This window comes from Lissotriton helveticus, chromosome 8, assembly GCF_964261635.1.
Source record: "Lissotriton helveticus chromosome 8, aLisHel1.1, whole genome shotgun sequence".
Classification (NCBI taxonomy): domain Eukaryota; kingdom Metazoa; phylum Chordata; class Amphibia; order Caudata; family Salamandridae; genus Lissotriton; species Lissotriton helveticus.
In genome coordinates, this window is record NC_136069.1 from 961,561,183 (window position 1) to 961,586,153 (window position 24,971).

At 43.7% G+C, this 24,971-nt stretch overlaps 1 protein-coding gene across 1 annotated transcript in view; it reads left to right on the top strand.

The window, feature by feature from the left end:
* Window positions 1-24,971, top strand: part of IL1RAPL1 (interleukin 1 receptor accessory protein like 1) — a 2,344,491-nt gene that overhangs the window by 1,521,168 nt on the left and 798,352 nt on the right. The window contains exon 7 of the mRNA XM_078656096.1: window positions 7,394-7,547. Within this exon, the coding sequence (XP_078512222.1) occupies window positions 7,394-7,547 (154 nt within the window). The remainder of the gene's footprint in view (window positions 1-7,393; window positions 7,548-24,971) is intronic.

The window sequence follows — 24,971 nt, forward strand, 5'->3', positions numbered from 1 at the left end:
AAGGAAATCAACAACATGGAGTACATTTCTCCAGCTGAACAAAGCTGAAGAGAGACTCTAGCACACTACATGGGACATGCTTGGCTAGCTGAACTCAGTGAGCACTAGATGCAACATTTGCAAAATGGATGCTACATAGGTATAGCCTGTGTTCTGGTGCATAAACTGTCCAACTAAAATCATTTTGGACTTACCACCTGGAACAGCCCCTGGTGGCTTATCTTGATATGGAAATGATTATTCAACTTCTACTTGAGTAGCAGAAACAATGCTGAGAAATGCATCTGTCCCTTCTACAGGATGCTACCTATAAAAGAACAGTATCCTGATGAGTGGCTTGACTCGCTGTGATCTGTTAAGTCAGAAGGAGAGGAAACACAATTAGGATTGAGTGCCTCAGACAAGCAACCACTTGCTGATCCATCAAATACACAAACTGTCAACTATGAACTCACTCTGTATGGTTTCTTTAAAGATCACAGATATGCTGCATGTACATCGAGAATATGGACATGACCTCTGATGAAGAATCAAGTCAACAGGTGAGTAGGCCAACGACAAGATATATGCTACAAAGCCTAAATGGACTATGAAATAGAGAACTGTTTTCATTTCATTTTTTTAACAAGATTTACTTTTTCCCTTGTTTTTATATATCGCATATTTTTAATCTGACCTATTTTATATCATCAGTGATATGTTTGATCTCCAACACACACAAAATCACTTTCAATAGATTTAATTATCTGGAACAATGCAAGGATTAAAAATATTCCTGCTTCGCTTACTATTTATAATGTTTTATGTTTAAATATATAATCTGTTGCTTGCCTACATTTTATTGTTTCTTTTATATGTTTCACATTGAATGCTTCTATTAAATTGTATATACATAGTCTAATTAAATGCATACTTACTCTAGATATTTTGGTATTTTAGGCCACAGCAATTTGAGAGCATGGATTTCACTACTTGATAGATAAATCCCTTCTGGTTAGATACACCCCTATGAATTCACATTCAAACATACAAGCTGGGGATGAAGTAAAGCCCCTAAGGTCCGACTCCATCTTATGTAGTACATGACACCATCTTAGCTAACGGCGGTTGCCATCTTCTCACATTTAATCAATGGAAGTCGCCATCTTTCCTGATTCATGCAGAATCATTGTCATGTCTGCCATTAAAGACAGATGTTGCCTGAACTCATCTTTCTAAGAATTTTACAAGTATTTAGTCATTTGATTGATGACATAGATACAAGACTTAATGCTACATTTGTTAACTTTGAACACATACAGACATATAGCCAAATGATTGTAGTCTGAATTGATGATGTGGAAAGGTCTGGGTTGCACACCTTGATGCACACAATCTATGTGGGGGGGGGGCAGCTGAGTACTTTGCCAGGGCCGTTTTTGGTTCCCAGTCTGGCCCTGACCTTCCATGCTTTCTTAGTATAGCACATAGAAGTAGATTTTAGGGTGTTAGTTTCTAAGTGACATTTTCACCATATTAGAAATGTTCATGTTATTCTTGTTGTTTATAACGTGTCTTCTTGCTGTTTTTATCACATTCTCTGTAGTTTTTTTAGACGTACTGAGAAACAAATTTTTGCTGCGGTAATAAATACTTGTTCCTTAAAAGTGTTAATTTTTCTTAGTGCAGTGTATGCAATAATTAGAATAACAAAATAACTTTGTAATCAATTAATCATTTTCAATCATCTCCTTGTCATGGGAAGCGATTTCATCTTGTAAAATAATCATATATTCATATCGAAATTAACAGGAACAATGTCAGCTTGGGAAATCATCATGTGTTCATTTTCAAGTCATCCTCAAATCACAAGTAACAATCACATCTTCTGACGTAATCAGATACTCATTTTCAGGTCCTCCTCAAATCACCAGGCTCACGTTTCTAAACTCTACTGATCAGTTTAAGACCTTGATAATGTCTATGTAAATACAATGACTTCTACAGTAGATGGATGGTCATCCAGTGGCTGTGGGATGGCTTCTAAAGTAATCCTATTTGACATGGGATAACAGGTGCAGTAAGTTACTTACCCTAGGGAAATTTTGCAACCCAGTGAATCAATGACGGCCTTAAAGGGTTTAATACTGCCCAAAAAGGACTTGTAGTTAATCAGTGCAAACAAGTACTATTCAGTGATACACAACTTTCTGCATTTGCTTCATTAGTTAATTGAGATCTCTTTTTAGTTTAGAACATTTTCATGATAGAAAGCCATCAGGAGGAAAAAAGAAAGTGCAATGATATCCTTAATAGTTCTCTGTTTTTTAAATATATTGGTAATTTGTGCGAAGGAGTGCACACTAAAAAGAAAGTTGGAAGGCAAACCACACACAGCTGGTTTGGATGTATCACTTGGGGCCATGTGTACATACACCGCGTTTTCCCGCTGTGCCTTGATCGTGACAAAGCCAGCTCGTCATCCGCGCAGCGCAGGTAACGCTGATGACGAGCTGGCTTTGTCATCAGCGTCGAAGGGGTTAAGGAACACTAGCCGCATTAAAAAAAGTTGGTTCATTAAAAAGCAACTGCAGACATGTTGGCTAATATTTCTAATGGGTGACAAAATGTGACATTGCTCATTATTATTTATGAGGTAGACTGATTTGTGACCCATTGGGAATCGGTATTGAACATTTCTATGTTTTCTTACATTAGAATTGTGATTTCCTAATTGCAATTCGGTAAGAATCGCAATTAGGACATCATAATTTCTACATTGTGTACATGTGGCACCTGGGCTGCAGTCCTCTTCAAGGTAACCCCTGAAATTAACACCTGAAATTAGGTTAATTTTTCTAAATAGTGAGAAAAAAACTAAAATGTTCCCCACAGTTTTGAAAATATTTCATTATTTTATATAATACATTGAACAACTTGAAGAAAATGATCATTTCTGTGCCTGTAAAATTGTGGATGTCATCAATCCTCTATTATATTGCAGTAGTGCATTTCTGTCAGTTTTATTCATTTGTACAATTTTCAACTCAGCCCTGGGGTGACTTGCTGATACCTTTGGGGATTTTGCTTTTATATGGTATATAATTATTCCACATGTCTGATCCTTAGAGACCGCCAATATACTTGTCCTCCTTTCTTTCCTCTTCCCATTTCCTATATTGAAATCAACTCCTATTTCCTCAATTATGGTTTCGCTTTGCTTTTGTCATCTGCTCTCACTTCTACCTGTAATATTCACTGCTTCCTCTACCCTAGTACTTCTACCATTGATAAGTACCTCAATATTAGCACTCCTACCTACACCCTAGTATATCTTCCCCTGGCTAAACATTAGTACCTCTACCCTTGCATGTAGCTTAGGCCTCTAGCTTTATCTTACCCTGCTATCACTAACATATCTTGGACAATAGTACACCTAAATCTAGGTGTGCCTGATTACATTTTCCTTCTACCTATTGCATAGTACATTTAAACATGCCTCATTTTAGGATTCAGCAAATTGGAGTTTCACTAGTTTGGGCTGTCAGTCTAGTGTGATTTTTTTCTCTGAGAAGAGGTAGAGATGGGCAGGCAGTAACATGTTTGTTAGAATTGTTATAATTGTTGATGGTTTCAAGAACCACTTTGTTACATACTCGCTATACTGTACAAGAAAATATTTTTCAAATTATAGATACATATATTTATGATAGCACAGCAGCCTAATTTAAGCAATTTCCTGCATTGACCATTTTTGAAAATTAAATGTTTCAAAAGTCTTAAAATATAAGATATTGAAGCAAGTTTTAAGTATGTCATTTCACAATACATTTAATAGAAATTATGTTGACTGAGTTAGCGATAAAGGTGCCTTTAAGTCAGTCAATAAATCATGTGCCAATATTTATACACAAAGCAAATTATTTATACGCTGTTAAGGTTTATTTCATTATGTTTCTTCCAATGTAGTGTTTACACGGTCTACAATATGTAAAGTAGCATATCAACTCTCAATATGGAATTGTCGGCTATTAATACCAACACAGGGATTATCTTTGCTGGCGATTTCAATAGCACCTTTGAGCCCCTGTGCAACGAAGACATTTTGGGTATTGGGGACGTGGATTCCAAACGGGCTATTCCCCAACTTACTCTGGCCCCTATTAAGAGATGGACCCAGAGAGCTGTCCAAATCAATGCTCTAACATTGGAGCATAATCTGCGAGCAGCGAATGGCAGAACCAGATCTGATCCATCAGGAGCATTTACCTATAATAGTTTTAGGTCCCCATCACGCATTGACTATATATTACTAGACGTGGGGTCATGGGCCAACCTTATTGCCATGGAGGTGGTCCCCAGGTGTGATAGCGACCACAATCCTCTATGTATGCAGCTGAGGCGTGCACAGGATACTACCTCCATTGAACCATCTGGCCCTATGAGGCAGCTGACTAGGGACTAGGGAGATAACCCCTTCTAATTGCAGATGGAACAAGGTTGCAAAGCAGGAATCAACCTTCGAAAGTATCAGGGATGCCATAAACCTTAGCATCTTTGAACTAGATGATATAACAAGTCCCCCCCCCAGTGGCCCTACAGGAGTCTCAGCTTACGAAAGTTTATAAGAAGGCTATGGGGAAGATAGGCGAGTTCTTCCTGGTCAAAGAAAAAGTCGGTTGCAAGACCCCCCGTCCAAAGGCTGCAAACCCGTGGTACTCCGAGGCTTGTAGGACAAGGAGGCAGGAACTGACACAGGCCCTACGAGCAAAAGACCAACCAAGCATAGTCATAGCGAGAAAACTCTATTACCGGACGGTTGATATTGCCAAACGTCTGTGGGAGGAAATGCACTGGCAAGAATTGAAATCCGCTGCCCAGCTGAAAGACTCCACTAGATTCTGGGACCTAATTAGCACTAGCATCAGGAAAGGAGCAGATCCGATAGCAAACCACCAATGGTTTGAGCACTTTTATGGCCTATATTCCAGTGAGGGTGGGATTGTACCTATGGAGCAAGCGACAGGGCCTACACTCCCCGAGCCACATACCCAAAGGGAACCGTTTGGGTTAAGTGAGGTGCTATCGGCAATCGCAACAATTGCCCCGGGTAAGGCCGCAGGCCCTGATGGTCTTCCTGGTGACCTTATGCTGTATGATAAAAATCTTTGGGCACATTTCATACTTCGATCCTCAACCTCATCGTGAGCGGACACCCAGTGCCCGATTCATGGAAGAGTGCTGAGGTTGTGACCATCTACAAGAAGGGGGACCGGGAGAACCCTGCCAACTACAGACCGATCAGCTTGATCGATGTAGCCCAGAAAGTGGTTGGCAGGGTCCTACTGACAAGATTGAGGTCATGGATCGACAAGGAGGGCATTCTGTCACACTTCCAGGCGGTTGGCACGATGGACCAGGTCTTCAGATTTCTTGCTCTTTACTCGAAGTCTGTCACGATCAAGAAAGGCAGCCTTTATTTGGCTTTTATTGATTTAAGAACGGCCTTTGACCTTTTCCCTCGTGCCAAGCTATGGCAGACAATGCTTGACCTTGGTACTCCCGCCCCAATCTTGGACCTCATTAAACGACTCCATGAGGGGAATTACGCAAGAGTGAGGTGGGGTAACCAGAGTCAACTGACTGAAAGGATAGCGATCAATAGAGGGGTCCGCCAGGGTTGTGTTATGGGCCCCACCCTGTTCTCCCTATTTGTTAATGGGGTGGTGGACCATTTGAGGGAGGACGGGGCCGATGCCCCAACCCTGGCCGGGAAAAAAATCACCACACTGCTTTTTACGGATGACACCCTCCTGATTTTAAAAAGCCCTATGGGGCTACAACAACTACTTGACCGCTTCACCCAGTTTGGTGATGCTAGAGGTTTGATTATAAACACATCCAAAACAAAACTAATGGCCCTTGCACCATCGAAAAATTTAAAAAATAACATCAGATTGAATGACTCCCTCCTGGAACTCGTTGAAGCCTTCGACTATTTAGGAGTGAGGATTAACAGTCGGATGAACTGGTCCTCGCACTTGGCTAAGATGCACCTTAACCATAAACGAGTAGCGGGTGCCATTGCTAAACATCAGCGCCTCTCCTATAGCCGACCAGTGGGTCCTGCCATTAAGATCTATGAGGGAAAGGCCCTGCCCTCATCTTTATATGGAGCGGAACTGTGGGGTTTCGAGAAGGTCACAGACCTAGTAAGATCAGAGAACAAGTTCTTCAGAGACTTGGTCTCGCTTCCTCCATCGACCCCACTAGTCCCGCTCCTCTATGATTTGGGGAGACATCCAATAAATGAGGTGGCAAGACTGCGCCCCTTACTGTTCTGGACACGCCTCAGAAGGTCACCTGAGCTATGCCACTATGCTACTGCACTTACCGAATTGATAGAACGAGATACTGGGCACAAGATAGCTTGGCTAACCAATTTGAAACAGCTAGTGGGGGACATTGGTTTGGGGGAAGCGTGGGTGAGTCAGGATCCGCCACCCAAAGTAATTGTAAAAAAGGCATACTGGGATTGGGTGGCCGTAGCCGCATCTAGAAGCGAGAATTGTGGCACCCTGACAGAATCTTTCTTGAGCGCTAAGCCTGTGCCCAAATTAGAATCCCTTTCGGACCTTATTGAGTCCCCGAAAGATAGGGCCTTGTATTTGAAGTTCCGGTTTGGCACCCTTCCAGTGAACGATTTTAAAGCAGGTTGGAGGCACATGAGGGGGAGTGATTTGGGGTGTCCGGGCTGTGCTTCCCCTACGGAATCCGTCGCCCATTTCCTCTACGCCTGCCCAGCTTATGGCTAGGCGAGGAGGAAATGGTTGAAACCCGTCTGTTTCAATCTGGGCTGTAGAGGCCATGGGGCAGTGCTGCGAGACTTCGATCCCCAGTTTAATATGTGGGTTGGCCAAATACCTGGGTTGTGCCTGGCTGAGTAGGATGAAACTTTCCGGGATTACCCAAGTACAGGCCGTGGAACTGTAGATTGTTACACTGTAATGATGCACATTTAGTCTTTCTATGATATATGGTTTTTTAACTGCCTAACCAATATATGATCAACTTGTATTATAAACGTATGTATCACACATCATGGATGGACTATGTTACATACGATAGCTTTGTATATATTGTGCAACGTTTCTTTTCCTGGGTGGAGCTTTGCCCTTTTAAAATGTTTTTTAATGTTTTTATACTTTTATGATATTGTATATCGAATAAAGTTATACAACATAAGTAGCATTGCATTATTTTAAAAAGCAGTATACGCATACCTTTGCCTCAGGGTGCAATTAATGGTATATCATACTTTATTGTCTAACTGTTTAAGTAAAACATGGACCAATGAGTGTTCTTCAGATATTCAACCTATAATGATACAAGCTACCTTTTCACATTTAAACAGGAATGCAAGGCAAAAATATGGCGGCCCAGCATCGTAGTCAAAAGAGATACACTTGTCATCCGGGAAGTAAGAGAAGATGATATAGGAAATTACACTTGCGAGTTGAGATTTGGAGGATTTCTAATTAGACGAACTACGGAATTAACAGTTACAGGTAAAACACATGCTAACATGTATGCCTGCAAAGCTGCAATTGCTTTTAGTGTTTGATGTTCTGCCACAATAAGATAAGATAACTTTATTTGCGTGATTAATTAAAACCATTGCAGTGATGTCTCTACTTCTCCAGGATTAAAACCGGAAATTGCAATTCTTATTATACAAAGAAAATGTACTAAATTCAGATCCTATATAAAATTGTTAAAAAACTGTTTTGTTGTATTTAAATAATATATGTATATATATTTTTTAATATAGATAAAAGTTCCAAAATACAGTAGTCTAAAAATAAATAATCGACAGTCTGATGAAAAGAGAGCCAGTATTGTGAATAGCTGTTCTACAGATAACAGAAGTGATGTTAACGGGTGCCCATAATACTATTTGTCTACAGCTCAAGTTTCATGTGAATTTTTGTAATTCTCAAAGTGATGAGCCAGAGCATAACAATGAAAGCAGTGGGCTCATGAGTCCCAATTGCTGAGTAAGGCCGTGTTTCGGCTATGAGAGGGAGGAAATGACGAAAAGGGTTATTCAGCTGCATATGGCAGAGTGGAATGTTCTGCTCAATTGTTAGTTATTGTCAAACCGGCATCCCTGCAGAGAACCTTTTAGTTGCAGAGTAAGAGAATGTTTAACCCTTTAGTTGCTGGTTATTGAAGTTTTTTTCCCACTGTGTCCATAAACCGTACACAACAGCAGCTCAACTTAACCTCGCCACCTTCAAAGCATGCTTTTACTGCCTGCCTGCAAGTTCTTATCCACTTGTTCTTGAAGATTGTTTTAGTAGCAATCGGCATTCAAGTTGCAGCTTTCTGCAGATGCACAGTAAGTGTAGCACATTCTCTTTTGCTTTCCCACATAGGCGGCAAATAGTAGATGACTGTATTCGTTTCTAAGGTGGCAGGTGCAGCAGAGTTGGAAAAATGCTTATACGATAGTGAAGATATTTTTCCTTTATTAACTTTGTAAAATGCACATAGATAAGTTTGGGAGGGAGGGCTCTGGAGGAAGTACCATCAATGAGCCTTTTTCTTTAACGGCTGCCTTAACTGCTACCTGGGAAACTCTTTTTTACTGTGTTGTTAACAAGGTGTTTGAAGCCGTTATGCGTCCCAGAGGCCCCCCAAATCCCCTAGGCCCAAGTGATCTATCGAGGCAAGCAAGTAAGTCATGGCCATGCTTTCTTTTTTTGACTGTATCTCCGTCCATGAAGTGTGCGTTCATTTACCCGGCCACTACACTTTTGATTTTGTGCCAGCATTTTAGGTAGGCACCTTTACGGGCAATTTCTTGCTTCTGCAGGCCAAATTCCAATCTGATTTAGGCTAGTGAAGTGTATTTAGGTAGCTTGAATATCATTCTTATTACTCTTGAAACTGTACTGTCCAAGGTGCCTTTTCCCTTCCCCTAAAAACACTTGCTCCCATAAGTGATTTTTGGTATGAGTTTTGCTTGGAGCACTTGGGTCAGTGGCATGAGGCTCGGGCAAGCAATTTATGTTTGATATTTTTAATGCAGCTGATATTGAGTTTCCTCTTCTCCCAATGGCTTCTTTTTTGAGCTGCAAGCGTGCCTTTGTTGTTTATTATGATTCCCAAGTACTTCTATTCCTCAACTACTTCTATAAGTTAGCCAACCAAATGCCAGCAATAGTTTGTTGAGTTTTTTTTATTTAATCGCATCATTTTAGACCTGTTTAAGTTGTTCCTTAGATCATTCTTTGTAGAGTAAGTTGGAAAGGGCAAGCCCAGCCATCCTTGGGACGTGTGAGTTGCAATTGTCCAGCTCTATAGATAAATCTGCCATAAAAAAGTTGAACGAGATCAGGGCCATTAAGCACCCTTGTGTAAGCCCCCTTGTAGTTGGTATTTTTCTGGGCAGTTAGACGGCGACTTTCACTTGGACCCAAGTGTCAGTGTTAGAAGGATCAGCTGATTCAGGAGAGCAGGAGATGTATTTCTTTTATTGAGTTTAGCTCATAGCTTCCTCCTGTCTATATTGGCGAAGGCTGATGAGTAGTCGATGAAACACATGTAGAGTGGTAGATTTGCAACTTTTACAGTGTCTTAAGAGGGAGAGGGCAAGTATTTTCGTAATAATTTCCATACCCTTGCAGAAACTGATCTGGTTATGGGGAATAATTGATTTTTCAGTTTCCATATCTGAAAGTTTGTCCAAGCAAGAGAAGGCCAGCATATTATTTAGCATTGATATCTATTGATGCTGTCATTCTGTAGCTTTTTTCTTCATTCTTGTTGCCTCTCTTGTATATTGGGAATATAATAGACCCCATCCAAGAAGCTGGTATTGTTTCTCCTCCCACAATATGCTTAAAGAGTGGTATTGTTCTGTCACCTAATAGCCTGGGTCCTATTTACAAATAATTGGTGGAATCCCATTAGGGCCAGGTGCACCCTGTATCCTGCCTTTACTATCCTAATTTTAAGCTGGTTGACTGAGTGAGAATGAAGTGGTTATTAGTGATTTGGTTTGGTCAGGGGATTTATCCCCTGATATGTAGCTGGGACTAGATTTCCCCATTCATGGATTCAGATTCTGTATTGAAGTGGTGGTGGAGGAGGATTGCCCAGGCTTCTTCCATTAGATGTGAATTAACTCTGTGCCCACTTGGGTTATATAAGCTGTTTATTGTGCACCGGAATCTTGTACTATTCTTAGAATTGAAGTCATGTAATAGCTTGGCCCAGACCTTGTCCTTTGCTTCCCTTTTTGATTGCCAGATTATCTTCTTCATGTTTATTTTTAGTTGCATTAATTCCTCCTGGATGGTGGGGTTTGAGCCTGTTCAGCTTAGTCTCTGTAGTTTTCTGTTTATTGCTTTCTTCATCTCCCTTAAATGGGAGTTTTGCTAGATGGGAAAGTAGTTGGATGGCCTGTTTAGCGGATTACGGGAGTTCGGTTTTTGAAGAGTATCTCTTAGTGGTGAGCAAGCACCTTAACTTTCTGGATGCATTTTTCCTAACTTTTTAATAAATAGTTTTGTCCCAAAGTGACTTTGCCAGAGCAAGCAGCTTTTCTGGTTGGTGAATTTTGCATTAAATTCTTCTAAAGTTCCCTGCGTGAATATAACTGGGGTCCTCCATTTGCTGGGTTGGTGCTTAGCCAAGTCAGTTCATAGTGATTTCTTGTGGTAGGTGATCACTTTGATCCCATGTACCTATCTGAATAGCTGGGATTTTGCTGAACAAGGGTAAGGTTACAAAGATGTAATCTATTATTGTACTAGCTGATGCATTATAAAATATCGCTGCCGGGGTTTGTCTATCGGGAAGTACCCGTTTAGTGCGCAAAAGCTCAGATGTTCCATGTCCCTTGTAAGTTTCTTGCCTAACCTAGTTACATTCTTCTTGCTGGGGGATCTTCCATGCAGAAAATTGTTCTTCCAATAATTCATTCTTTTCTTGGGGCCTGAAAAGATGCATTTTGAAATCACCTGTCACCAGAAAGTTAGATGTTGATTGTTCTGGAAGTAGTCTAGTTATTTTGAATCTCAAGAATTTGACTCCGTTGATTTTGTCGCATGGGTGAAGGTATATATTTGACAATTTTGGTTGTTGCTAATTGATGCCTTCACCTATGTCCACCGTGAATGTTTTTATAGTGTTTGTTTGAGTTGACTTGACATCCACTTCCTTGGTCGCATTTATGCTCTTAATTGAGAAATAGCTTGTCAGTCCTCCTTTCAGGCGCCCAAATATGACACCTTTTACTGCATACAGATGGTGTGTTTTGAAACCATGCAAATGGTAAGGCTGGTCTAGCCAGCTTTCTTATAGAAGAATGAAAGTAAAGTAGGAGTATCCATTATTTGTTCCCCAATCCATTTATGTTCCAAAAACAAAATTGTAGGTGGGAAATGTTTACTAGATGTTATGCTGCTTGTCAGGTAATATTACTTTGTGGATTGACTGTCCTAGCTAGCCAGTGCCAGTCACCTGGTCTTTTAGATCTATCTACATAAAATCCATGCCCCTTTGAGAATTAAGTTTACCTTCCTCCTAGGGGGTGGGGTATTTGACTTTTCCTGCTCCTGTCTGGTTGGTAACAGTGGATCCGGTTTTTAGTATGGCTTTGTTTTGATTACCCAAGCATTTAGTTGGCCTACCACTCCTAAAATTCTCCTTACTATTGTGTGTATGGCCCAGGTTGCCTTGGTTAAATTGTAGTGTGAAAGTTGTTTAAAATCCTTGAATTCATTGTTTCCACATCATGAGATCTTATGTTCCCCAGGCTACTAATTGATGAAAATAATCGTATGATATTCTCTCTGTTGAGGACATCCCTCCGGCTTCTAGACTTGCATTCAGGAATGAACAGAATAGTACAGATTTTAGGCTGTGACTGATGGTTGTCACCTGGGAAGTTTGCTTGTGGGACCTGTACCTCCTGGATGTGGGACTTTAGAGTGTTAACTTGCATGGCCAGCCCCTCCATAGTGGTGGGAGTTGTATTCATTATGAGCATGACTCTGCATTCGTTACAGACGTGTCATTATTTTTGATCTTAAGATTTCCATCGGTTGCTTTGGGGATGGAGTCAGGCAGAGCATTTTCAACCTTATTACCTTCGAGTTCTATGCCTGCTGCAATCATTGTGCCAAATTGGCTGGAGTTGTGATCCACATTTGAGATTGATGGTCCACAGATTGCCCTCTGTGCCGGGCTTTTTATGATTGGATTATCAGTGGCAGTTTACAAATAAGCTGTTAAATCCTTCTTACTTTTTCTACTCTTCCTCCTCTTTTTTCGGCTATGTGTTATTTCCTCTTTTCCTGCGTCATGAGGTTGCTTTGATAGGCATATGCCCATTCTTGTTGATTGCTCTCCTGCGAATTGCAATTGATGCTCTATGGGCTGTAGATCTTTGATGTGTGTGTTGGCCTTGTGATGGCCAGTGTGACCTGACCCTCCTTCTGTGCTCACCCCCCCTCTGGATCCTTTCCGCTAGTGTATTTTACTGCCACGTTGGCTGTATTTGCTCTCCTGACATTAGAATGGGGAAGTTCCCATGTTGTTTCAGGTGATTCCTTTGTGGATCTGTTTGCTGTGCCTGAATAGGTCGTCACCACTGTGATGCTAGATATTCCCTCCATTGGGCCCTTTTTTTGGCTGTATCTGTCTACTGTCCTTGCCATGTTCATTGCATTCTTTATATCTGCTATGAGGTCCCCCATTGGGAGGGTTGAAAGTTTGTTGACTATAGCAGCACAGGTGCAGTGTGTTTGCATTAGTTGTGTTTCTGCCTGGGCCCTTTTGATCAAGATGTTCATGTCCGATAGTCTGGCATCAATATTTGAGACATGATTAGCCATGTAGTTGAGAATAGATAATTGAACATCCATTTTGTCAGAATGGTACTGCATTGCTGTTATTGATAATTGCAAACTATTTAACAAGGATAACCATATTTTTCTGTACCCATTTGATTCTCTTAGTTGCTGCAGTTTTGGTGAGTATTATTATCCTTATCATCCTCCTGGGAGGAGTCAGAGGAATGTGAGGCTACCAATCGTTTCCATTCTTGGGTTGTAGGGAATGAAGTGTTGGTTCCTTCGCCATTTGGGACATCTTTATATTTATTTTCTTGTTCACTGTAGATAATTGCTTGGCAGTTTGTAAGTTGATGTAAAGCTGTATTAAGGTCAATTGAACTTGATAACTTGTTTGAACCTGCCTTATCATTCTGTGAATCCGAAATAGTATTGCCCTATGGTGTTTCAGACTGCTCAGGGCAGAATGGGGTGCCCTGAACTTCCTAGTCTATCATCGGGCAGATGTATGGCAATTCCTTCATTTCCTGTGATTGGGGGGGCCCTGTTGGTAGTTCTTTTTTGTTACCCTTTCTAAGAAACCTCATTGTGTGTTTGTGCAAAGCTATGTATGTGGTTTTCTGGATTCATTGGAGAAACTGCTGTGTGATATTTGGTTGAACAGGTCATTTTGGGGTTTAGGCTTTTGCTTAACAAGCTTATGATTGTTGGTTCAAGCGGAGGGTCTAGACTCCTGGACATCTCCATCAAAGCAAAGGGAGTATTCCCTTTGCAGTTGTTACTTGATATTGTCATGTTTTGGAATGAAAAGAGCAAAGTGCATCTGCATTATTCTTCGCTCAAGCAAGACTTTTCCTTTTTGGGGCAATTATCCCTTGATAGGTATCCATACCTAATGATTCTTTGGCCATGCTTGTATTCTCTTCAGATCTCAACTTTAACCTGTCAGTTACTGAAATTGATTGGGTGAGAGCCAATGGGATCAGTGGGGAGGGGAGACAGTTGAGGTTTTCGTTAATTGAGCATAATGCTGCATGCGTCCCTCACAAATGAACATTTTGTGGAGATCTTTGGCTGATAGTTGATGTTTAGTACTTTGGTAGATGAGGTAGAATCTACGTCTACCAAAATCGAACACTGGGGTATGTTGTTTTCTTCCGCCATTGAAATTTTCTTGTTGATTTCATTAGGTCCCTTGCTCTTCCTTTTCCTTTGGGTTATTATCGAGGTAGCCTCCTCCTGTCACTATTGCTGGACCTACACTGATGAGTTGGTGCAGCTGGTGTGCACCTTTATTTGTGATTTGAATTGTTAGTTGAGTCAGGCTGATTAGTGAGCTGTTAGTAATGCTGCTTTTGATGCTCGGTGGAGCCTGTACAGTCCCTAGCTTGTCTGCCTTGGGACCTATCTTTCAATGCTTTGAGTGAGGGGAACTGCTAATTAGATGTTGTCATGCAACCTAACCACAGAGCACACCCAGGCTTGCAAACATGCTGTGGAGCGGGTGGCTAATAGCTGCCAGTAGGTGCCTGGAGCCTGTGGGTGAGCTCAGAGGAAGTAATCAGTGGTAGGCAGCAATGATTGACGGCGGGACACTCCAGGGGCTGCTGGCTGAACCCCTGGGACTTCTGGGGGAAAGGCAGCAATGAGGCAGCAGTTGGTAGTTAGCCACACACTCCAAGATCAAATGGCTGATGGCTTGATCAGAGAGGGAGAGGCAGTAATAAAGGGCAGCAATTGGCAGTTGGCAGCAGACCAAGCAGAGCAGGGCAAAGCGAATCAGACACAAATAAAACAAGGCAGGCAGATGAGAGTGGACTAAGTGCTGAGCAGGAGCTGGAGACTGAGCAGGAGCTCACCAGGCTTCCCCGCAAGCCACACCCAGTCCTAGCTGGTCTGCCTCTACAGGGGACCTGGGCTCTCTCTCTGCAGCAGCTCGCTGTGGCTACTGCACTCAGTCTTGCACCCAAACTATGCTGCTCTATGTTTGCTCACCCCAGCCACTGTTACTGTCATTGCTTGTCAGTTCCCACAATCACCGACCTCTGCCTTCTGCTCCTCGGCTCCTGCCGCTGTTGCACCCGGTAGCCTCAGCGCTGGTAATCTCCATGGCACTTCTCATTCTACTTTGATTCGCCGACTGCCGTCCTGTAGTTCCGCTGCTTTGTCGTTGGCCCTGCCATCTGGTAGAATCCTAAGCCCTGTCAATCCAATCCAATGCTCTCAGTTGTAGGAAATCAGCATTAGTAGTTGAAATCATGACCAAGTCTGTTCTGCCATGGCATTTTTCAGAATTTACAAGAATCTAGTCTATATTGAGAACAACGTTTGGAAAATGTCTTCAAAACATTTCTTCCTCCATACAATATAATATTTTAGATGTCTAGTTCCAAGAAGATTTCCCCAAACACAAGCTTCAAATGTATTTGTTTTTTAATGTAATTTATATGACCTACATGACCCCTCACTGACTTAACGTCACCTATGGGGGATATACGAAACTGCCCGAGATGTGCCCACCGGGATGCTGATTTCATGCACATGCTCTGGGATTGCCAAGTAATAAGCCCTTACTGGGATGCCATTGTTTTTAGACTTAAACAGGTTCGGGGGAAGGAACTGGCATCTACAGCCCGGGTGTGCTTGCTGTGGCTCTTTCTCCGCCCACAGAAACATAAGGTTGGGAACAGACCGATCGATCTAGCTTTGGATCTTGCTAAGCACAGAATAGCGTTAGTATGGAAGTCTGCGCAGGGACCTACAGTTGAATACTGGAATCGGGATGTAATTAATTGGGTGGGTGCTGAGGGTAGATCCTTGAGTTGGAAGGAGGCTAGGAGAGTGTGGATATGCCACATTGCCAATCTACGGAAGGAAATTATGATGTCATGGGAACAGCCAGTGCACACTAATGAGGAGGAAAGGGAGAGCCACCGGGACAATTCAAGTGATGACACTGAGCCTTGAAGGCTTGCTCATATCCCTGCAGAGGCAAGGGCATACGTGCTGCTTTAATCAACCTAATTACCATGAAGGCTAGAGATTAGGCAATGGTTGGATAATGTTGAGGAGGAAAATTCATCCCTCTCATTTGCTGCGCCCTGACCGGCCCCCGGCTTTAAGCTCAGATCCCCTTAGACAATAATAGCTGCTTTCTAATTCATTCCACTCCGCTGCTTTGGTTTGAGTTTGTTATAGAAGTTGTTTGTATTTTCCCCCCTTTTAAAAACATATTGGTGTTAAGTTATTCTCTCATACCCTAATGCAACACCACAGGCCACGTATGTGAAAGACTCAGACAAAATGTATGTTTATTACTAGACAATATCATTGTATATTGAGATTTTGAGGGCGATATTCACCTGAATATTGAAATGTAGTATGGTGATAAACAAGTGAACCATTGATCAGAGCTCTTCTGAGACATTAAAGTTTGTCGGAATATGTTGGTTTAATAGGCAAATGCTGACTATAAGACCTATACGGTTGGTGAGGGAGGCAAGATGGTGGTTGTCTGAGACCATAGCCGCGTATAGCCCAACTGAGAACTTGAATCATCTATGCGGGAATAGTAATGGGATGCAGCAATGACCCCAGAGAGCTCTTTATGAGGAAGCATCAATCACCCCCAGGGAACTGTAGACATTACCTACGCTTAATAGGGACACTAATTGGACTGGCGGTACTGAGGCGCTTTTCTACGGCGATCAGTGGCAGTGACCCTTACTGGGAATCCACGCTCGCTGAGACTGAGATCGAGGCGGAGGTGATGGGGTCAAAAACAGCAGGAGGTACCACCAAGACAAGGGCGGCACGACTCGTTCTGTGGGGCCAGTCGGAGACGGGAGATGCATGTGAGGAAGCGGCAGCACTAGCGTTGACTTCGCCGGCACGGACTCCTGGGTAAGGGTGCCACGGACAGCCAGTTGACTCATGCCCGGAGAGAAGAAGAAGAGGCGGGGCAGCAGTGAAGATCTGACGGCCAACCCTTCGATGGTTGATCTAATGAGAGGCCCCATGGGGAAAGCAGCTCCGGGTCATGGTGAGGTGTGTCACAACAATGTGACCGGGTAGAGCAAGGAGCGCGGCTTGGAGAAGAGGAGAAATGAAGAAGAAGTATCTCCCAATTCGAATAAGGCTTTACAGGGAACTCAGACGGATGAGCTTAAAGGTAGGCCTGGAGATAACCCCCAAATGACTGTGACGGTGAATGAGGGAGAGGGAAACACCGGGCATACTCCAGGCGCTGGTTTTAATGTCATAACTAATAAAGAGAATCTAGGTGAAGCTAATGCGGGTGTTGGTGGGCAGGTTTCCTCTCAGGTCAATACAGTAATAACCTCTTCCCAGGACTTTCAGATAATGTGTACTTCTCAGATGGATGAGCTTCTAGGAGCAGGATGTGTAAATAATGGGAGTGTGATAAAGGACTTTGGGGATGGAAAATAGGCAAACAAGGAGCCTAGTGATTACTTTTTTTCAGTGTCAGATGGGGTGAATGGTCAGAGGATCTCTCAGATATCTCCACAGACTTGACCAACAGCGACTTGGATGAGGCTGATGGTGGCAAAGTAAAAAATGTCTTGTAAAAGAAAAAAGAAAGTCGAGAGCTAAGGACCTTCCATGGGATTACACCATTTACAAATCACCTTGGGGGCCAAAGGCCTAGCGGACAACATGCTTCGGACCAGGAACCAATTTTTCAAGTCATATCGCTGCAACGTGATGAGACGCAACAGGATAGTCGCAAGGCCCAAACAGCAATGCGAAAAGTGCAGGGAGTGGTTCGTAAATTGAGTAAAACCTGTAGTGTATTTGGGGAGAAACTGACCAACTTGGAATCAAGGGTTGTTGCAACTGAAACGGATCTTACTGCAAACCAGACACTTGTAAAATCCCATTAGGCTCAATTAGTAGTTGTGTAATGGAATTTAGAAGAGCAGGAGAACTGCCAGAGGACGAACACTCTGAGGGTGCTTGGGGTTCCTGAGGGAGTTGAAGGGGCTGAGATCCGCTCATTTGTTGTGAAACTATTTCGAAATACACTCCCAGAACTTACGGACTGGAATTGGGATCGTGAGGTGCAACACGCTCACCGTGTTCCTTTTGTGCAGAAAGAGCCTGTGAAGGCAGGAGTATTGCCACAAGCCATTGTGGTCTACTTTGGCAAATTTTGGCTATGCCAAGCTATTTTTTAAAAGGCTAGGCAAAAAGCAAAAAGAACCTGGAATGAGGTCTATTTTGTCCGACCACATTTTTTCCACTCCACCGTCGAAAGGCGGTGAAGGTTGCAGCAATTGATTAAACCATTTCAAGATAGAAACGACAAGCTTACTTGAACAATCCAGCTAGACTCAAAGTAATTTTGGGGGGGAACACAATTCTTTCATTCATAAGTTAAAGCAAAAAAATACATGGATAGCTTGAAAGGTTACGTTACCGATTTATGGTTAAAACAGATCAGATTAAGGAATATTAATTGTGGGTAAACGTTGAAATTATTTAAGGAATATAATTGGGGTGTTTAAGAAAGGGGTGATTTGGAGGGAGGATTTGGGGGTCATGGTGTTTGGATGGGAAAGTAGCACTTGTTCAAAATTTAAGGGTTAAGTTAGGGCTCTCTTGGTTGCACGATGCGCCCATTATGCACAGACCTAGGTCTGAGCGCCTCTCGTGGGGGTGCTGGGTGAAGGAATGGGATGGGGGTGGGGGAGGGGGTGGTGGAGAGGGGGGGTGGTTGGGGGTTGGAAAAACCTGGGGAGAAAAACATATCCAGAATTAATTATATAAACTGTACATAATTTAAAATAGGAGAGAGCAAACAGGTAATTGTATTAAAGATGATAGAGGAAAGAAAGAGAGGCAGGGGATTATGTGGAGTTACGAAAACTGAATTTAGATGGGGAGGATACATATATGCTCTTTGAATGTAGCAGGGCTGAATGATAGAGTGAAAAGGGGCAAGTTTATCGGAATTATTGAGAACAAACGCTATTGATGTAGTGTGTTTATAAAAAAAACATATTCCTTGTGGAAAAAAGAAGCTGTTGGGTATTAGAGGATATAATTTACTAGCATGCACCTCCCAAACTTCAAATACCCGGGGAGTGGCTATATTAGCTAAGATCAATTTGGGACTGGCCAAACGAAAGGCAGCGGATACATTGGGGAGGTGGGCTATAGTAGAATTAGAGGCAGGATTCACCTTCTGTTCAATTTATGCGTCAAACCAGGATGATCCTCAGATATTCGAGGATTTGGAGTTGGAGCTTGCATCATGGCCTAGCCCATTAATTTTATGTGCTGATTTTAATATCTCACTTGACTCAAGACAAGGACAGCATAATGAAGGGGGGCATCACAGTAGGAAGCCCAGAGTTTATAGAGCATTAGCCTCCCTCAAAAATAGCCATGGTTTAGTGGATGCCTGGGCATTGAACAATTCAAACAACGCTGTATATCTATATATATATATATATATATATATATCAAACTCACAAAAGCTTGCCTGGAATGAGGGAGCCACAAACAGGAAAATTCGATTTTGCCATTTTAATGATGATGCAAACAGCGCAGGAACAGCTTGCTGCCTCACAGAAATAATGTCCAGCCCTGACGCGTTTCGTGTTCTCTGACGCACTTCTTCAAAGGGTTGAGGACTTACGTGAATGAAACCAGTCTTTTAATGCCTGCATTAGTCTCTGATAATCCCCGCCTCAGTGGGCGTGGCCATAACTATGGCCCGATGGTTCTTGTAGTGCAGGAGTTTTTGCGTGTCTCATCCACAGTGCAAAAATAGAAATGAAATCCCCAGTGGGTTGTGGGGTCAGTGTCACAGTTCAAACACCCCATTAATCACATCACCGGCTTTTCCCTGCTCCTCTCACTGACTCATCGCTTGATGCTTCAGCTCGGACTGAAAACTGCAGCTGTGTTCGCCTCGAGGCTCAGACAACAAGCCACCTTTAATCAAACTCACAAAAGCTTGCCTGGAATGAGGGAGCCACAAACAGGAAAATTCGATTTTGCCATTTTAATGATGATGCAAACAGCGCAGGAACAGCTTGCTGCCTCACAGAAATAATGTCCAGCCCTGACGCGTTTCGTGCTCTCTGACGCACTTCTTCAAAGGGTTGAGGACTTACGTGAATGAAACCAGTCTTTTAATGCCTGCATTAGTCTCTGATAATCCCCGCCTCAGTGGGCGTGGCCATAACTATGGCCCGATGGTTCTTGTAGTGCAGGAGTTTTTGCGTGTCTCATCCACAGTGCAAAACAAGAAATGAAATCCCCAGTGGGTTGTGGGGTCAGTGTCACAGTTCAAACACCCCATTAATCACATCACCGGCTTTTCCCTGCTCCTCTCACTGACTCATCGCTTGATGCTTCAGCTCGGACTGCAAACTGCAGCTGTGTTCGCCTCGTGGCTCAGACAACAAGCCACCTTTAATCAAACTCACAAAAGCTTGCCTGGAATGAGGGAGCCACAAACAGGAAAATTCGATTTTGCCATTTTAATGATGATGCAAACAGCGCAGGAACAGCTTGCTGCCTCACAGAAATAATGTCCAGCCCTGACGCGTTTCGTGCTCTCTGACGCACTTCTTCAAAGGGTTGAGGACTTACGTGAATGAAACCAGTCTTTTAATGCCTGCATTAGTCTCTGATAATCCCCGCCTCAGTGGGCGTGGCCATAACTATGGCCCGATGGTTCTTGAAGTGCAGGAGTTTTTGCGTGTCTCATCCACAGTGCAAAAATAGAAATGAAATCCCCAGTGGGTTGTGGGGTCAGTGTCACAGTTCAAACACCCCATTAATCACATCACCGGCTTTTCCCTGCTCCTCTCACTGACTCATCGCTTGATGCTTCAGCTCGGACTGCAAACTGCAGCTGTGTTCGCCTCGTGGCTCAGACAACAAGCCACCTTTAATCAAACTCACAAAAGCTTGCCTGGAATGAGGGAGCCACAAACAGGAAAATTCGATTTTGCCATTTTAATGATGATGCAAACAGCGCAGGAACAGCTTGCTGCCTCACAGAAATAATGTCCAGCCCTGACGCGTTTCGTGCTCTCTGACGCACTTCTTCAAAGGGTTGAGGACTTACGTGAATGAAACCAGTCTTTTAATGCCTGCATTAGTCTCTGATAATCCCCGCCTCAGTGGGCGTGGCCATAACTATGGCCCGATGGTTCTTGTAGTGCAGGAGTTTTTGCGTGTCTCATCCACAGTGCAAAAATAGAAATGAAATCCCCAGTGGGTTGTGGGGTCAGTGTCACAGTTCAAACACCCCATTAATCACATCACCGGCTTTTCCCTGCTCCTCTCACTGACTCATCGCTTGATGCTTCAGCTCGGACTGCAAACTGCAGCTGTGTTCGCCTCGTGGCTCAGACAACAAGCCACCTTTAATCAAACTCACAAAAGCTTGCCTGGAATGAGGGAGCCACAAACAGGAAAATTCGATTTTGCCATTTTAATGATGATGCAAACAGCGCAGGAACAGCTTGCTGCCTCACAGAAATAATGTCCAGCCCTGACGCGTTTCGTGCTCTCTGACGCACTTCTTCAAAGGGTTGAGGACTTACGTGAATGAAACCAGTCTTTTAATGCCTGCATTAGTCTCTGATAATCCCCGCCTCAGTGGGCGTGGCCATAACTATGGCCCGATGGTTCTTGTAGTGCAGGAGTTTTTGCGTGTCTCATCCACAGTGCAAAAATAGAAATAAAATCCCCAGTGGGTTGTGGGGTCAGTGTCACAGTTCAAACACCCCATTAATCACATCACCGGCTTTTCCCTGCTCCTCTCACTGACTCATCGCTTGATGCTTCAGCTCGGACTGCAAACTGCAGCTGTGTTCGCCTCGTGGCTCAGACAACAAGCCACCTTTAATCAAACTCACAAAAGCTTGCCTGGAATGAGGGAGCCACAAACAGGAAAATTCGATTTTGCCATTTTAATGATGATGCAAACAGCGCAGGAACAGCTTGCTGCCTCACAGAAATAATGTCCAGCCCTGACGCGTTTCGTGCTCTCTGACGCACTTCTTCAAAGGGTTGAGGACTTACGTGAATGAAACCAGTCTTTTAATGCCTGCATTAGTCTCTGATAATCCCCGCCTCAGTGGGCGTGGCCATAACTATGGCCCGATGGTTCTTGTAGTGCAGGAGTTTTTGCGTGTCTCATCCACAGTGCAAAAATAGAAATGAAATCCCCAGTGGGTTGTGGGGTCAGTGTCACAGTTCAAACACCCCATTAATCACATCACCGGCTTTTCCCTGCTCCTCTCACTGACTCATCGCTTGATGCTTCAGCTCGGACTGCAAACTGCAGCTGTGTTCGCCTCGTGGCTCAGACAACAAGCCACCTTTAATCAAACTCACAAAAGCTTGCCTGGAATGAGGGAGCCACAAACAGGAAAATTCGATTTTGCCATTTTAATGATGATGCAAACAGCGCAGGAACAGCTTGCTGCCTCACAGAAATAATGTCCAGCCCTGACGCGTTTCGTGCTCTCTGACGCACTTCTTCAAAGGGTTGAGGACTTACGTGAATGAAACCAGTCTTTTAATGCCTGCATTAGTCTCTGATAATCCCCGCCTCAGTGGGCGTGGCCATAACTATGGCCCGATGGTTCTTGTAGTGCAGGAGTTTTTGCGTGTCTCATCCACAGTGCAAAAATAGAAATGAAATCCCCAGTGGGTTGTGGGGTCAGTGTCACAGTTCAAACACCCCATTAATCACATCACCGGCTTTTCCCTGCTCCTCTCACTGACTCATCGCTTGCTGCTTCAGCTCGGACTGCAAACTGCAGCTGTGTTCGCCTCGTGGCTCAGACAACAAGCCACCTTTAATCAAACTCACAAAAGCTTGCCTGAAATGAGGGAGCCACAAACAGGATAATTCGATTTTGCCATTTTAATGATGATGCAAACAGCGCAGGAACAGCTTGCTGCCTCACAGAAATAATGTCCAGCCCTGACGCGTTTCGTGCTCTCTGACGCACTTCTTCAAAGGGTTGAGGACTTACGTGAATGAAACCAGTCTTTTAATGCCTGCATTAGTCTCTGATAATCCCCGCCTCAGTGGGCGTGGCCATAACTATGGCCCGATGGTTCTTGTAGTGCAGGAGTTTTTGCGTGTCTCATCCACAGTGCAAAAATAGAAATGAAATCCCCAGTGGGTTGTGGGGTCAGTGTCACAGTTCAAACACCCCATTAATCACATCACCGGCTTTTCCCTGCTCCTCTCACTGACTCATCGCTTGATGCTTCAGCTCGGACTGCAAACTGCAGCTGTGTTCGCCTCGTGGCTCAGACAACAAGCCACCTTTAATCAAACTCACAAAAGCTTGCCTGGAATGAGGGAGCCACAAACAGGAAAATTCGATTTTGCCATTTTAATGATGATGCAAACAGCGCAGGAACAGCTTGCTGCCTCACAGAAATAATGTCCAGCCCTGACGCGTTTCGTGCTCTCTGACGCACTTCTTCAAAGGGTTGAGGACTTACGTGAATGAAACCAGTCTTTTAATGCCTGCATTAGTCTCTGATAATCCCCGCCTCAGTGGGCGTGGCCATAACTATGGCCCGATGGTTCTTGTAGTGCAGGAGTTTTTGCGTGTCTCATCCACAGTGCAAAAATAGAAATGAAATCCCCAGTGGGTTGTGGGGTCAGTGTCACAGTTCAAACACCCCATTAATCACATCACCGGCTTTTCCCTGCTCCTCTCACTGACTCATCGCTTGATGCTTCAGCTCGGACTGCAAACTGCAGCTGTGTTCGCCTCGTGGCTCAGACAACAGGCCACCTTTAATCAAACTCACAAAAGCTTGCCTGGAATGAGGGAGCCACAAACAGGAAAATTCGATTTTGCCATTTTAATGATGATGCAAACAGCACAGGAACAGCTTGCTGCCTCACAGAAATAATGTCCAGCCCTGACGCGTTTCGTGCTCTCTGACGCACTTTTTCAAAGGGTTGAGGACTTACGTGAATGAAACCAGTCTTTTAATGCATGCATTAGTCTCTGATAATCCCCGCCTCAGTGGGCGTGGCCATAACTATGGCCCGATGGTTCTTGTAGTGCAGGAGTTTTTGCGTGTCTCATCCACAGTGCAAAAATAGAAATGAAATCCCCAGTGGGTTGTGGGGTCAGTGTCACAGTTCAAACACCCCATTAATCACATCACCGGCTTTTCCCTGCTCCTCTCACTGACTCATCGCTTGATGCTTCAGCTCGGACTGCAAACTGCAGCTGTGTTCGCCTCGTGGCTCAGACAACAAGCCACCTTTAATCAAACTCACAAAAGCTTGCCTGGAATGAGGGAGCCACAAACAGGAAAATTCGATTTTGCCATTTTAATGATGATGCAAACAGCGCAGGAACAGCTTGCTGCCTCACAGAAATAATGTCCAGCCCTGACGCGTTTCGTGCTCTCTGACGCACTTCTTCAAAGGGTTGAGAACTTACGTGAATGAAACCAGTCTTTTAATGCCTGCATTAGTCTCTGATAATCCCCGCCGCAGTGGGCGTGGCCATAACTATGGCCCGATGGTTCTTGTAGTGCAGGAGTTTTTGCGTGTCTCATCCACAGTGCAAAAATAGAAATGAAATCCCCAGTGGGTTGTGGGGTCAGTGTCACAGTTCAAACACCCCATTAATCACATCACCGGCTTTTCCCTGCTCCTCTCACTGACTCATCGCTTGATGCTTCAGCTCGGACTGCAAACTGCAGCTGTGTTCGCCTCGTGGCTCAGACAACAAGCCACCTTTAATCAAACTCACAAAAGCTTGCCTGGAATGAGGGAGCCACAAACAGGAAAATTCGATTTTGCCATTTTAATGATGATGCAAACAGCGCAGGAACAGCTTGCTGCCTCACAGAAATAATGTCCAGCCCTGACGCGTTTCGTGCTCTCTGACGCACTTCTTCAAAGGGTTGAGGACTTACGTGAATGAAACCAGTCTTTTAATGCCTGCATTAGTCTCTGATAATCCCCGCCTCAGTGGGCGTGGCCATAACTATGGCCCGATGGTTCTTGTAGTGCAGGAGTTTTTGCGTGTCTCATCCACAGTGCAAAAATAGAAATGAAATCCCCAGTGGGTTGTGGGGTCAGTGTCA